At 39.6% G+C, this 14,044-nt stretch overlaps 1 protein-coding gene across 5 annotated transcripts in view; it reads left to right on the forward strand.

Annotated features, from left to right (window-relative positions):
- The window catches only part of LOC101835002 (THO complex subunit 4-like), a 38,716-nt gene extending 24,994 nt beyond the window's left edge, over positions 1-13,722 (forward strand). The window contains exons 2-5 of one of the 5 annotated variants that reach the window (XR_005872804.1): positions 1,832-1,948; positions 8,852-9,687; positions 10,860-10,952; positions 12,877-13,002. Coding sequence is in view for 2 of the 5 variants with exons in the window: in XM_040734848.1 (XP_040590782.1) it covers positions 8,908-9,510 (603 nt within the window). In the remaining 3 variants the exon portion in view is untranslated. Of the gene's footprint in view, positions 1-1,831; positions 1,949-8,851 lie in introns of all 5 variants that reach the window. The other 4 variants (XR_005872803.1, XR_005872802.1, XM_040734848.1 and 1 more) reach the window with 4 other exon arrangements.
- Positions 13,723-14,044: the final 322 nt, after the last annotated feature.

A 14,044-nucleotide genomic window follows, 5' to 3' on the forward strand; every position in this document is an offset into this window, starting at 1 on the left:
TTAGAGGCCCATTTATGAATATGGTCACTGTCCAGTGCAGTACAAATTTATTTTGTACAGGGGTTCTAGATGGGCAGGAGACCTTAGAGGATGGCTGCAGGCCTCTGCCAGTTTTACAGACTCCAACCAAATTATCACTGCATATATCTTCTCAATAGAGAAAGATATCCTGATCTGGGCCAGGGTTTCCTTAGCGGGAGGGGAATACTGATTGACAATAAAGGGAGGGAAGGGTGGATGATGACTGGTTATAATAGGTAGACGTTCTGGGTTGTCCAAGGTGGATGTAAATTTAAGGTTATGTCCTAAGAGTAGGGTTTCAATACCAGTGGGGATCTCAGTAACATGGGTTGAATCTGCTGATATCCAAGGTGAGGTGGCTATAAAGACTTCTGTATATGTCAGGGGAGCCTACAGGAGCAGTCTTTGATTTTGGCTGTGTGAATTTCTCTTTGAATACTCTCTTGTATACTCTCTTGTATACTTTTTGTATACAAGGAACCAGACATAGATAAGTGTACCTAGAACTTTCACACATTGCCTAAACTTCTCCATTTCCAGAGTTCATTAGCTTAAATTGCTTTATGGACTCAGTAAATGTGTGTTAATTTCAATAATGATAACACAGGTATGGGAGACACAGAAGCAGGTAGAGACAAAGGCTGAACATCTGGAATGATCTCTACTCCATAGAACATGGGAGAAAATGCTCCAAAGGCTTTATATGCAAAGTATGGGGTCTGTGCAGGTTGACTGATCCACTTCCATATGTTCAGGTTGTCCAGGATATGAAGTTTCTCCAGTAACATAACATCCCAGTATGATTACATGTCTACCAATGTCTAGATGTCTTTCTAAAGACCCAGCCAAGTAAAAACATTTTAATCCCCATATTCTGCAAGAGCCACCCTCTTATCTTGATTACCAACTGCCTCAATATGCCCCTAGGGAAACAGATTTTCAAATGCCTCAAGAGCCTACAAAAAACTCAAGTATGCAATGGTGCCAGTGTCCCTGATTTCCTTCAGGAAACTTAATACAAGCTAGTGTCCAATGTCTTTTAGATCCTGAAAGGAACCTAGGACCACTAGTGTCCCCAGAACAATCAATGAAATCAAGTTTCCCAGTGGGTATAAGTCTCCCAACACTGGGAACAAATATAGTGAACCATATTCAACATATGCTGTCATGTTCTTCACTCAGTTTTGGTTCTGAGAGTTCCCTAGGTCCTCTGGTACCATCAAATAAATACGGTGACAAGCAAGTTCACCCTGAATCTCCAAATAAACAGCAGAAGAAATGTACCATGTACTCTAAGGAACAAAATCTCCTCTTCCAAGAACATTTTGATCAGTGCAAGTACCCAAGCTTTGATCAAGGCATGGAGCTGGCACTGATTATTGGCATGACTGAGTATGTGATTAAGGTCTGTGTTTTTGTTGTCTCTCTCTACTGCAGACAGAATATCCAGGGTAGCAGTATAATAAGCAGAATACCACAGTCTCCTTGATTCCTAAATGCTTGGCATAGTTTGGAAAATTTGTGTAAGGTGGACCAATTTGCATCTATAGCTCGACCTGGTTACCATTTAATATGGGTACTGGCAATGTGTCATGTACCCAGACATCATAGACCTTTGTAAAACCCCAGAAATTGTAGCTGAAGATTCCCAAGTTTGTATGTGTCAGATCATAAACCTTGCTCCCTTACTACTTTCTTTTGGATCCCCAGAACTATGGATTTAAATAGGTAGTTTTTAGACACAAGTATTGTATCTAGCATGTTTGCAATAGCACAGCAGTCTCTTGTGACATCTTTTTTGTCTTTCCAGACCTGGTTTAAGAACCAACGTGCTAAGTACAAAGGATGAATCCACAGAATGATAAAGAAGGTCTACAAGTGTCAGCTGGAAATGCTAAAGCCCTTTCTCCATCAAACTATTCCCATGGTAACTTATCTGTCCTTGTCTGTGCCATTGTTGTGTGCATGTCTCCAAAAAAATCTACTGTGGGCTCCATTCCCCAGCTCAATCCCAGCTTCGGGAGGGACACACATGGAGAGGTGAAGGAGGGAGTGGATACCCTCCTAGCTAGCCAGATCAGCCGAACCAACCCTGGAGATCAATGGGGTGACAGATGTCACAGCCAGTTTGCCCTCACATCCTAAAAGTGAAATACTTAACCACCATTAATTTTCCATCTTAGAATTTGGCACACTGTAATTTAATTCAGCATTCTGAAAAGTGTCTTTGAGAGTTTGGTGGTAAACACTTAAAATCCCAACACTGCGCAGGCAAAGACAGGTGAATCAAAATGTGTGGCAGGGAGTCTGGTCTCAATAGAGGGTTCAACTACAACCAAGACTTCATGCTGAGACACTGTCTCAGATAAAAAAGAAAAGAAAAAATGAAATGTTTTTTTTGTGCTGACTTCTTAATGTGTCACCGTAGAGCATGGAAAACCACAGTATACTGTTTCATGGTATCAGATCACATTATTTTCACATTTAGAAAGGTATTATAAAACAGGAATTGTTGGCATTTGGGAAGCAGAGGCAGGTGTATCTTGGAGATTCATGCCAGCATGGTCTACAGTGGGAGTTTAAGGATAGCTGGGATTACACAGAGAAACCATGTCCCCAGAGTGTGGGGAAGGAGGAAAAAAGAGAATGTAGTATAATATAGGATAAAATTGAAAAGCATCTTTTAGAATTATGACAACTCATCAATATTAGAAAAATATCCAGAAACGTCTTTTGTCTCCTTGGTCCAAGCTAAGCACTTTGTCCATGGACATATTGAAAGACCTCAGCATCAAAGCGCCGGGCACTGAACCGAACCCTGTGCCCAAGAACTGGGGCCAGACCACTGGATGCAAATGCAAGAGGTGATTCATTGAGTACACAGGCACCTGCGGATGCTACTGCAACTCGGGTGCAGAGCATACCGGGCTTGCAGGGAGCACAATATTTATAGAGTTTTAATGGTTACATAAGTATCAGCATAGCAACAGGCATTTCATTGGTTTATCTTGGGGGCAGGGGTAGTTCCCACGTACTAAGTTTCCTGGTATTACCTCATGAAAGACCCCGGCATGCTTCAGCAATTATTATCCGGGTCCCATGACTGCTCTGGTGACCATAGATCCTGTTTGACATCCTGCCAGCTGGGCGAGGCACCTGGTCTGGGTTTTTTCATTAGGCAATGTCCTGGCCTTGTTTTTCTTTCCCTAGGGAGTCCTGGGTAGGGGTCTTTCAATATGACCAAACTTATTTTGTTTCTTGTGTTTACTGTGTTTGAGACCTGAACTCACAGTGTTTCTCTGTATTTCCCTGGTATCAACATGTAGAAGAAATGGAACTAGACATCAGAGAGTTCCTCACCTGTTTCTCCAAAATACTAGGATTAAACTTGTGCCCCAAAACAATTGTTCCACCTTATCGTGATATTTTGTTTATGCTCTAACAAATAAAGCTTGTCTGAAAACCAGAGTGTAGATCTAGCCACTAGGTAGCCATAGAGGCCAGGCAGTGGTGCCCACACCTTTAATTTAAGCATTTGAAATGAGGAAATGTTCAAGGCCACCATGAACTACAAGAGATTGAATCATTCTAAAAGAGAAACTGAGCTCACACCTTTAATCCCAGCACTGGGGAGGTGGAGACAGAAGGGGTGTGGCTTGGCAGAGGGAGGTATATAAGTCAGGAAGAGAGCCAGCTCACCCCCTTCAGTCTGAGGATTGCTAGACACAGGTTCTCCCCATTTTGGCCTGAGGATTCAAGAGAGGTAAGAAGTCGCACGTGGGATTGGGTCTTTGATTCTCTGATCTTTCCGCATTAACTCTGATTTCTGACCCTGGGTTTATTAAGACTAATTAGTATTCTGGCTACAAATCCTGTTGTGGTTTAAATTTTGTTCTGTTTCATCCCAGTTATGTAACTGTGGACATTTTACTTACAGTGCTTTGAACTCAGAAATGTTGTCATATGTTTGGAGCAGTCTGGTATCTGTGGGTGAGAACAGCTTGTTTGCTCCTCCTCAGTATTTCTTGTAAAATTACATCTTAAGTGTATTTCCCTTTGGCAAATTTAAGACTTCCAACAAATTTGATCTATAATGAATTATTTAATATATTCTTTTATGGTTTTTTTGGTTCTGATCATTCAGTTCCATTTGTTATCCTGAGATTTGACTGGGAAGTGATTCGAAGTGGCATTCAAGTTACACTCACTGAAAATGCTTTCTAGGTATTTTCAGTATTATGACTCTGCATGACAATGGAGAATCGCTTGAAGAATTCTGTGTCTTTATCTACTTAGTATACTACTGCATTGGAAATCTAGGTACTTTCTAAACGATCTCTTTCCCAAGTGCAGGACTCACTGATCACCCAGACCTGCTTACTTGCGGAGCCAAACAAGGAGCCCTGGAAAAAGGAGGGAGAGGAGACAGTAGCTAAAGATCTGATGAGATGAATTCACTTTTGCCACAGTCGGTTCAATATAAATAATTCTAGAGATATCCACTGACAGAGATCACAGAATTATCCTACTATAACTACTAGAATTTCCACATGAGAATTGACAGTGGTAGGCAAACCAATTTTATATGAATATGCATGTGATTCATACATAGTGGTTTTAGATTCTCCTTCAAGATCCATCCTTCCCTAACCACCAGAAACAGGATAGTTTTCCAGGGCTGGACATGATTTCCCTCTTGTTCAACAGTACTTAAGTCCAAATAGAAGCTGTTGGTTACCACCAATTTGTTTGTGCCACTACAGCACCCTTCATGTTATCATGCAGGGTAGATCATTCTTATGATGAATAATTTTCATACCTGGGTAGGATGTTGGTTCCCGCCCTTAAAAGCTTGCATGCTGCCTTATGATACCAGGAAAGCTAGCCCCAGGGAGGAGGGTTTATATTCTGTTCCACATCAAGTCTACTGGGTGTGACTGAAGCACATGGCTTCTTCAACTGTAGGGTCTCAAATGCTACTCCTGTGAGGGAAAGTGGACAACCACAGTAGACTGAACTGTTTTAGAAATCTCAAGGAGTGCAGTGACCAACATTATCAAAGCAGACTGTTGTGGGTGCTCTGTTAGAAATCTGTGGTTCTTTTGAGGGGCATCATCAGCTAAGATGGAAAATTTTCATTTATGCTCTAACTGCATATCCTTACAGAAACAGAGATGTATTATAGGCATTTTGATAGATGATAATAGTAAGAATACTTATGACATTTTCAGACATCTGTACTGTTATATTTCTCCCTTTCTCTCCTGTGTTTATGTCTGCTCCTTTTCCATTAATCACACACACACACACACACACACACACACACACACACACACATCTGTATTGCATTTCTCCCTTCTTACATCATCGTTTCCTGTTTATTTTTTTCTACTGTCCATTGTTCCTCCACCCCCCACAGGAATCTCCTTTTACTTGTCTGGTATTCCAGTTACTTCAGGTTGTGGACTCCCATTTGATGATTTGGAGCTAGGAACTTTGTCTTTCTTTCTGGGTCTGACTTGTCTCATTCAGTGTGATCTCTTTAGAGTCACCCATTTAGCTGCAAACATGATTTCAATTTTTCTTACAACTGAATAGTATTACATGGTGACACATATTACAATCCCAGTTTTCTGCTCACACGTATGCATGTATACACTCACTGCCTGTGATTTTTGTGCATGCACATATCAAATACTCCCTCCCCTCACCTCCTACATTTCTACTCCACTGTGTTCCTCTCTACTGATTTTGATTGAGATACACCGGATTAACCAGGGACTTTTGTGAGACTGAGGATTTGGAACTGTGTGTTGGAACTTGGGCTCAAGAGAAGACTACAGCCAAAGACAATGTATCTCCTCGTAAAATGCATCCACAGTGAGGATTTGAGAATTGAAGGTGGGGCTCTGTGAGTCTTTCCCTTTCCTAGATTGATTTACTGATTGAGGTCTAGTGTGAGGTCAGTGCAAGTAAATACAGCTGTGGTTAGTTACTGATTGCAACAGCTGTAAGGAGTCTAGAGAATGGCATGTCTTAGCCCTTTCCCATCTAATTTCCTTTATTCCTCCTCTTCCTCAGTGTTCCCAGAGCCTTAGACTGAAGGTATAAATGATGTTAGGCCAGGCAGCATATACCCATAGAGATATTTTGTTTGTATTCAAACAAATGAAGTTTGTATGTATAATATATTAGTTGTAACTTTATTTTTGACAAAAATGCAAGTGTAGAGATATTTTGTTTATAATCTAAACAATAAGCTTGCCTTACCATCAGACTGCAGAGCTAAGCCACTAGATAGGTACACTCCTAGTTAAGATCAAAGTCACTAGTTAGTCACACACCTAAGCCACTAGTTAATCATAGAGACAATGCAGAGGTGGCCATGCAATTAATATCAGCACTAATGAGACAGAGGCAGATGGATCTCTGTTAGATCATGGCCTCCCTGGCCTAGACAAGAATGACTTAATCTAAAAGAGAAAGGGAGCTCAAACCTTTGATCCCTGCAATTAGGGTCAAAAGCCTTTAATCCCAGGATTAGGGAGGTGAGAACAGGATTGATGACTTGTTGGAGAGAGGAATATAAGGCAGGAGGAGACAGGAGCAGTGCAATGTGAGGTTTGGTGGAGATCATTGCAGTCTGAGGATTCATTGAGACAGTATTGCCCATTTTGACTGAGACAGAGGTAAGAGCTAGGGGTTGGCCACTTTGCTTTTCTAATTATCAGGCAAGCTTTGTGTGTTAGATTACAACAAAATATCACTACACATACCTTTCCTATTTTCTGCATCTGGCCTTGGCATTCACCTAGGTGTAGGTGGGGGCAGTGTGTGTTGGATGGTGGTCTAAGCACCTTAGTTAGCATCAGCCACAGAAGACAAACATGTTTTTGAGTTACTACAATGATAAGACCACCATCTACTGGTGACAGCAGTACAGTGCAGGATGAACTCAGCGGTTAGCTACTGGCATGCACTGGTCACTAACATATTGAGACACATATTTTGGGGGGGAGGTTGGAGGCATGGTTTCTCTGTGGTTTTGGAGGCTGGCCTAGAACTAGCTATTGTAAACCAGTGTGGTCTCAAACTCACAGAGATCTGCCTGCCTCTGCATCCTGATTGATGTTATTAAAGTTGTGCACCAAAACTACCTGGCCTTTTTTTATTTCTTTTTTTTTTCTGTTTTTTTGTTTTGGATTTTGAGACAGGGTTACTCTGTATTTCTCTGGAGCCTGTACTGGAATTTGCTCTGTAAAACAGACAGGCTTTGGACTCACAGTAATCAGTCTGCCTGTGCCTCCCCTGTGGTGGGATTTAAGGCATGAGTCTTCTTTTCAGAATCCAAGTTCCTGAAAGGTCTCTCCCCAAGTCACAATTGCAGTATTTACTTTTGGCTTGTCATATTTGTGTTGACCATGAGAAGCTGGCTTCTGAGTTTAGGTGTTATCTTTTCGTGTAAAATGTAGCCCAGGAATCTGGTAGCCAAGTCAAGGTTAATCTGCCAATCTTTTATTTAAAGGATTCATACTAACTGTGGGGATCAGATACTGGGGCACAGGGTCCTTCTAGTTCTAGTTATAGTGTATATTGGCAGCAAGTGTTTGGGGAGTTTGTGCAGAGTAGTTCAAGTATACCTCACAGCTGGTGCTGTATTGAAGGCAGCCCAAGTCAGCAGAAATGACTGGTACATTGTTGTGGGGCCACTTAGATGTAAACAGAAGTTGGGAGAGGGTTGGATTTTAGAAGTGTGCAGGGAAAGATTGTAGAATTGAGTAAGGCAGAGGATTCAAAGTCATTGGATTCTGGGATACCAAGTAACAAAAGATTTAAATGTCAAGCACCAGTTCACAGGTAGAACTTCCAGGCCTGCAATGAAGGGAATCACAGGTTACAAACCTAAGTGTGGAGGAAAGGTCAAGATACTGTGATCCAAAAACTATCCACAGCCACAGGTTCCTGGTCAGGAGTCATAGGAAAGTCACCAGTCAACAGCACAGGACACAAGAAGGAATGGTCTAGGGATGTGAATAATTTCTCTGCTGTTTATAAGAAATCTGGCACTGAATTTATGCTGTGGATGTGTTACCATTATGAACAAAGTCCACATTATATGAACTTGACTATTCTTTACCTTTTACTGATATTCATTGTAAAATATTCTTATAGAATTATCTAGCAGAATATTTGAATTTAAGCGTTGATATTTGCAAAAAGTTCTGTTTGCTACAATAGACAAGACAAAGCTCTTCTTGTATACAGTCATCCATGCTCACTTCCACGTTAAATCACTTTCCTATTCAAACAGTGGTACATAAAAAGTAGGGACTGTGCATTCCCAACCAGGAAATGAAATCAAATCCAATGTTAGTGTTTCTTGAGTTCCATAGGCATAGGTGTAAACACTGACATTTAAAATTGAAATTTTTACCCAACACTAATTTTTCATCTTAGAAATATGCACTCTTAAGTGAATATAGAATTCTGAAAAGTGTTTTGACAGCTTTGTGGCAAACAACTTTAATCCCACCACTGGTGAGGCAAAGACAGCTGGATCTCAGTGAGATATATGGTATCCCTTTGCCATACTGAGTTCTACAATGACCTGGGCTTCGTGATGAGAACATTTCTCTGAAAAAGAAAAAAAATTGGTATTTTTGTACTGAGTACTTCGTGTTGCACTCCTGAGCCTGGAAAAGCACAGGATACTGTTTCATGGTACCAGTTCCCAGTGTTTTCCCAGCTAGAAAAGGAGTTATAAAGCAGGTGGTGTTGACAAGGGTCTGTAATCCAATTTTTAAGTGTACACCCTGATATCTGATTCCAGGTTTATTAACATGAATTAGAATTCTGAAGAACAGGAGGCCCGATTGCGTGTCCGCCATGGCCGACAAAATGGATATGTCTTTGGACGACATCATTAAGCTGAACCAGAGACAGCAAGGCTGTCTTGGTGGAGGCCGGGGCTGCAGCAGGGCTGGTTCCCAGGGCGGCCGCTGCGGTACCATGCAGGCCTCCATGCAGGGAAATCGAGACAGCGGGCCTCTGAGGAACCAGCCCTGTGTCTCTGGCAGCATTGCAGGCAGCATCAGGGACCCGCTGGCTACCTACAGCAGGCCTAAACAACTTCCCAAGAAGTGGCAGCATGACCTCTTCGACAGAAGCTTCTGGGGTGAAACCGGCATGGAGATGGGTGGACAGCTGTTGGTGTCAAACCTTGACTGCGGGGTGTCAGATTCGGATATTCAGGAACTCTTCGCAGAGTTTGGAACACTGAAGAAAGCTGCTGTGCACTATCATCGCTCTGGACGACATTTGGGGACAGCACATGTGCACTTTGAATGGAAGGCAGATGCCCTGGACGCTATGAAACAGTACAATGGTGTCACTTTAGATGGCCGCCCCATGAACATTCAGGTTGTCACGTCACACATTGACACGCCAAGAAGACCTGCACAGAGAATAAACAGTCTTCTGGCTGACTGAAGCACATTGATACTTCAGCTTAGGGGCTCAACTGATACATCTGGGAGGCAACAGGGACAGCCACAGTAGATTGAACTGTTTTGGAAATGTCAAGGACAGCAGTGACCAACAATATTAAAGCAGGATGCTGTGGGTGCTTTGTAAGAATGTCCATGGTCCGGTGAAGATGATCATGAAGTAAGACAGGAAGATATCATTTATACTCTAACTGTATATGCTTATAGACACTAAGATGTATTACGGCCACATTTATAGATGATAATATTTAGAAGCTTAAAGACCTTTTCAGGCATCCTTAATGTTATCTTATTCTCTCTTTTTGTTAGTGTCTGTCTCTTCTCCATTAAACACACACACACAGAGACAGAAAGACAGACACACATATTCCATTTCCTCATTTTTATATCATTGTTTCCTGTTTTTTTTCTCCTGCCCGTTATTCCCCTGCTCCACACAGGAGTCTCCTTTTTCTTTTGTGGATATTCTGGTTACTTCAGGTTGTGTACTCACATCTAAAGTTTGGAGCTAAGAAACTTCCTATAAGAGAGGAGATGCCATCTCTGTTGTTCTGGGTCTGAGTGTATCCACTCAATATGATCTTTTCTTGGTCCATCTATTTAGCTGAAAATCTCATGATTTCAATTTTCTTTAGAGATGAAGAGTATTTCGTAGATTATGTGTGCCTCATTTTCATTATCAGTTTGTCAAGTTGAGGGACATTTAGGATGCTTTCATTTCGCAGCTATTGTGAAGAGAGCAGCAATGAATGTAGCTGAACAAGTACTTTTGGAGAAGTCCTTTGAGAATATGCCAAGGAATGACAGAGCCGGGTTGACTTGCTAAATTTATTTAAGTCGAGGATTTATTTATTTAAGGATTTGTCCATATAGATTTCCAGAGTGGCTAGATTATTGGTCATGGCATTTTTATTTACTATGTCTTTCTTTTTGATGTTGTAGCTACCTTTTATTATTAGCAGTATGATTAACTCCCAGTTCTGTGGAATTTAGGATTCCTCACATGAAGTTAATTATATCCCATATTCTCGTGGGTAAAACCTCAGATTTTCCTGTATAAATTTTAACTCTAATTATTGTCTGCAAAACTGCTTTAGTTGAAATAATTATCTTAGCATGAGAGGATTTTGAAATGCACTTCTGTCTCTATCAATTTTAAGATAAATTTCTTACTTGATATAATAATACTGTTGAGACTGATTTTCCCTTCAAGTTTAAATGACGTTCAATGTTCTCTGATTTAGGATCATTATCTGGATATCTGGTATTTGACATTAATTTAACAGCTCTAAGTATTAATTTTTTCTTTTTTTCATCCCTTATATGAATAAGTGCAAGCCATCTATATGCCCATTGTTCCAGAAAGAGAAACTAAAATAATAAAAGCAGAAATAAATGACTATATCTCCAGTAACCATGTCACAGGTCAGTGAACATACTCACTTTTCTGGAAATATTATATGTTCAGATACTGCAAGTCATTAATTTTTGTTGCTGGAAATATTTTAAATTTTATTATGTAATTTTTTCAAATAAACAAACAACAAAAAATACAAACGCTGCAATTAACCAGACCCAAACTCTGTACAAAAATGTACATTCATTTAGTAAGTATATTCATTGGGAGCCTTTAATCCCAGCACTTGGGAGGCAGAGGTAGGCAGATCTCTGTGTGTTCGAGCCCAGCATGTTCTACAAGAGCTAGTTCCAGGACAGCCTCCAAAGCCACAGAGAAAGCCTGCTTCAAACTCTCCCCCAAAAATAAATAGTCATTAGGAACAGAACCGCTGGAGTATGACAAAAGGAGTTTTACACATTGGTTTTTGAATAAATATTTATCAACTTATCCATTGGAAAAAGAAAAATAACTGTGATAGTATTAGAGGTAGAATAGAATTTGTGTATATATCTGGTTTTATAAGTGGTGTTCATTACCTTTATTCAGTCCTATCTCAACCTCGATATTCAGTCTTTCTTCTTTGCTTTCCTCAGTATTCTGGTGTGCCCTCAGGCATATTGTTTCTCATATATACTTATTATTGACCAGTGTCTGAGTATGAGGAAAATGTGGTTTCCTCTTTCTGACAGAATTTCATATATTCTTTCACTGACATTAAATATGTCATTTCTGAATGAATCCACATTTATAATTATGAGTACTTGCTTAGAAACGACTTAAACATCACAGTATTTATTTTCAGACATTGTACTTGGATTTATCTTATTGGGAAACCAGGTCTCCAATTATGACACTGAGATATCATTTGTGAAAACTTGGCCTTTAATTAGGTTTGTTCCAATCTACATCTTCTAATTCAAATGTGCCTGCTTCAATTAATTTATGTTCTGTCATGTATCTTTTTACCTGTCCTTCTTTGCTTACATTTTGCTATTGGTCTTGCTGGCATCTACTTCCCCACCAGAATCTCCCCCTGTTCTCTATTTCCATGAAAATCAGGCTTAGCTAATGGTCATTTGGCTCTTTATTGAACCAATCAGGCATATTAGGCAGGTGAAGCAAAAATTACACACATGGTCATGCATGCAATGCAAGAAAATATCCTGTAACAGGCCTTCCCTCAATTTTTAGAACTCAACAGAAATGAAATATTCTCCCAAATATCTGAAATTGTTATTTAGCCTAAGTTGTCACAATCCTATTATGTTAGGTAAAGTTTAGATGGTGTCAAATGTCGTTGAAGTTTCTTTTTCTAGCTGCTTGTGAATGACTCAAAAATACATGTAAAAGTATTCCCACGGATTACCTGCTCTTATATGTTAATGTTTAAAGTAACAGTATGCAATGTTATTACACAAAGAATTAAAGTGGAAAAAAGAAAAAAATATTTGCCTGTGAATCTAACCATGAATTATACCTTACATATCTACCACATTGCTATGTAATGGAATGGCAAGAGACATAAATTTCAACCACACAAGCTGAATATGTTAGACTAGAATCATGTGAAATCAAAGAATTCACAGAATTGTTAGAAGAGCAGTACATGGCCATGATCTACAGGAACAGCAATTAAAGCACTTTTCCTCACCATAAGTGTTCCTTCTGTGTCATGTACACTCTGATCCTATGGGACATAATCACAGCATCCAAAACAGATACATAACAATGTCCAGACATTAAATGTGTGTAGTTTTGTGTGTATTGCTTGTGAACCTGTTGTGTCACACTGTTTATACAGAGGTAGAACATCCATTATACAAGGTCACTATATTAAAATCATTGGTCTGATTAAATGCCTTCAACATTTACATCCCTAATTTCCTCAAGTCTACCTATTTACAAGAATGCACTCTACTAGTACAAGGTCAAACAATTCTCTTGTTCCAGGGTCTGTTGATATTCAAGGATGTGTCTGTGGCCTTCTCCCAAGAGGAATGACAATGCCTGAACTCTGCTCAGAGGGCTTTGTACATTGATGTGAGGCTGGAGAATTAAAGCAACCTGGTTACTGTGGGTGAGAACATTTTTCTTGTTGAATTCCTAACTAAACCTTCGTACTTATTAGCACTATTGTTTGTAAATTCTATGTTAAGTTGCCTTCATGCAGCAGACATCCATGGAAATTTTGGAAGAAGAAAAGATCGTTTTCCTGGAATTTCGTTCATTTTTTCCATTTTCCATGTAAAATATGTTGACCATGTCTCATTTTGATTCCATAATACATTCAGAAAATTTGTATCATATAATATTTATACCCATATATTAAAGCTCTGTGTAAATAGTTGTACCTGACATGGTAGACTTCTGAGAAAAATCTCAAGATATGCAAACTTTAAGTTATACTTAATTTGTTGAAGATTCTGACAGGAAATAGCAAATTGAAACCATCCCCACATTCCTGTGCTTTGTGTTCTCTTCATGAGCTGAAAACAAATGAGATTCCCACAGCATACAGAGAGGAGAGAAAGCAGAGTGAGCTTGGGAATGAGTGAGACAACAAACATCTTCTGGTAAAAGAGAAATCAAGAGCTATATTCAACATCATTCTACTTGCAAGGATTACTGATGATTAAATTTAATAACTATTACCAGAGCCTATACCATCTGAATTATGATGAGAATACTAGTACAAAATGGAATTAGATTTACTGTTCTCGACATCAGAGTAGAAAAAAATTACAAATTTTGAGCCTGATGTGGGTAAATGAAAATGGATTAAACTTTAAAAGCATTCTTTGATGTATGTCTTTATTTTGATCCTTCATTTTCTTCATAGATGAGGTTAGATAGGTTTCTTTCTGGAAAACAAATTAAGAGCTTGAGTAAAGACTAGACTCTAATAATCCTAAGAAGTTAAGAAGCATGGCACCATGAGACAATGGAGAATTCAAATCACCCATAGATGACCATGACTGCCCCGGAAAAAATGATCTGAGCCCCTGATATCTAGCAGAATACTGCCTTTCCTTCTCCTGCTTTTGAAGAATCTAATGTGTTTTTCTAGAGAGTAAAATAAACCCTGTGCTCCTTTTAAGTAAGACCTTAATCTTTAAAG

Source organism: Mesocricetus auratus, unplaced genomic scaffold, assembly GCF_017639785.1.
Source record: "Mesocricetus auratus isolate SY011 unplaced genomic scaffold, BCM_Maur_2.0 Super-Scaffold_100041, whole genome shotgun sequence".
NCBI classification, from domain to species: Eukaryota; Metazoa; Chordata; class Mammalia; order Rodentia; family Cricetidae; genus Mesocricetus; species Mesocricetus auratus.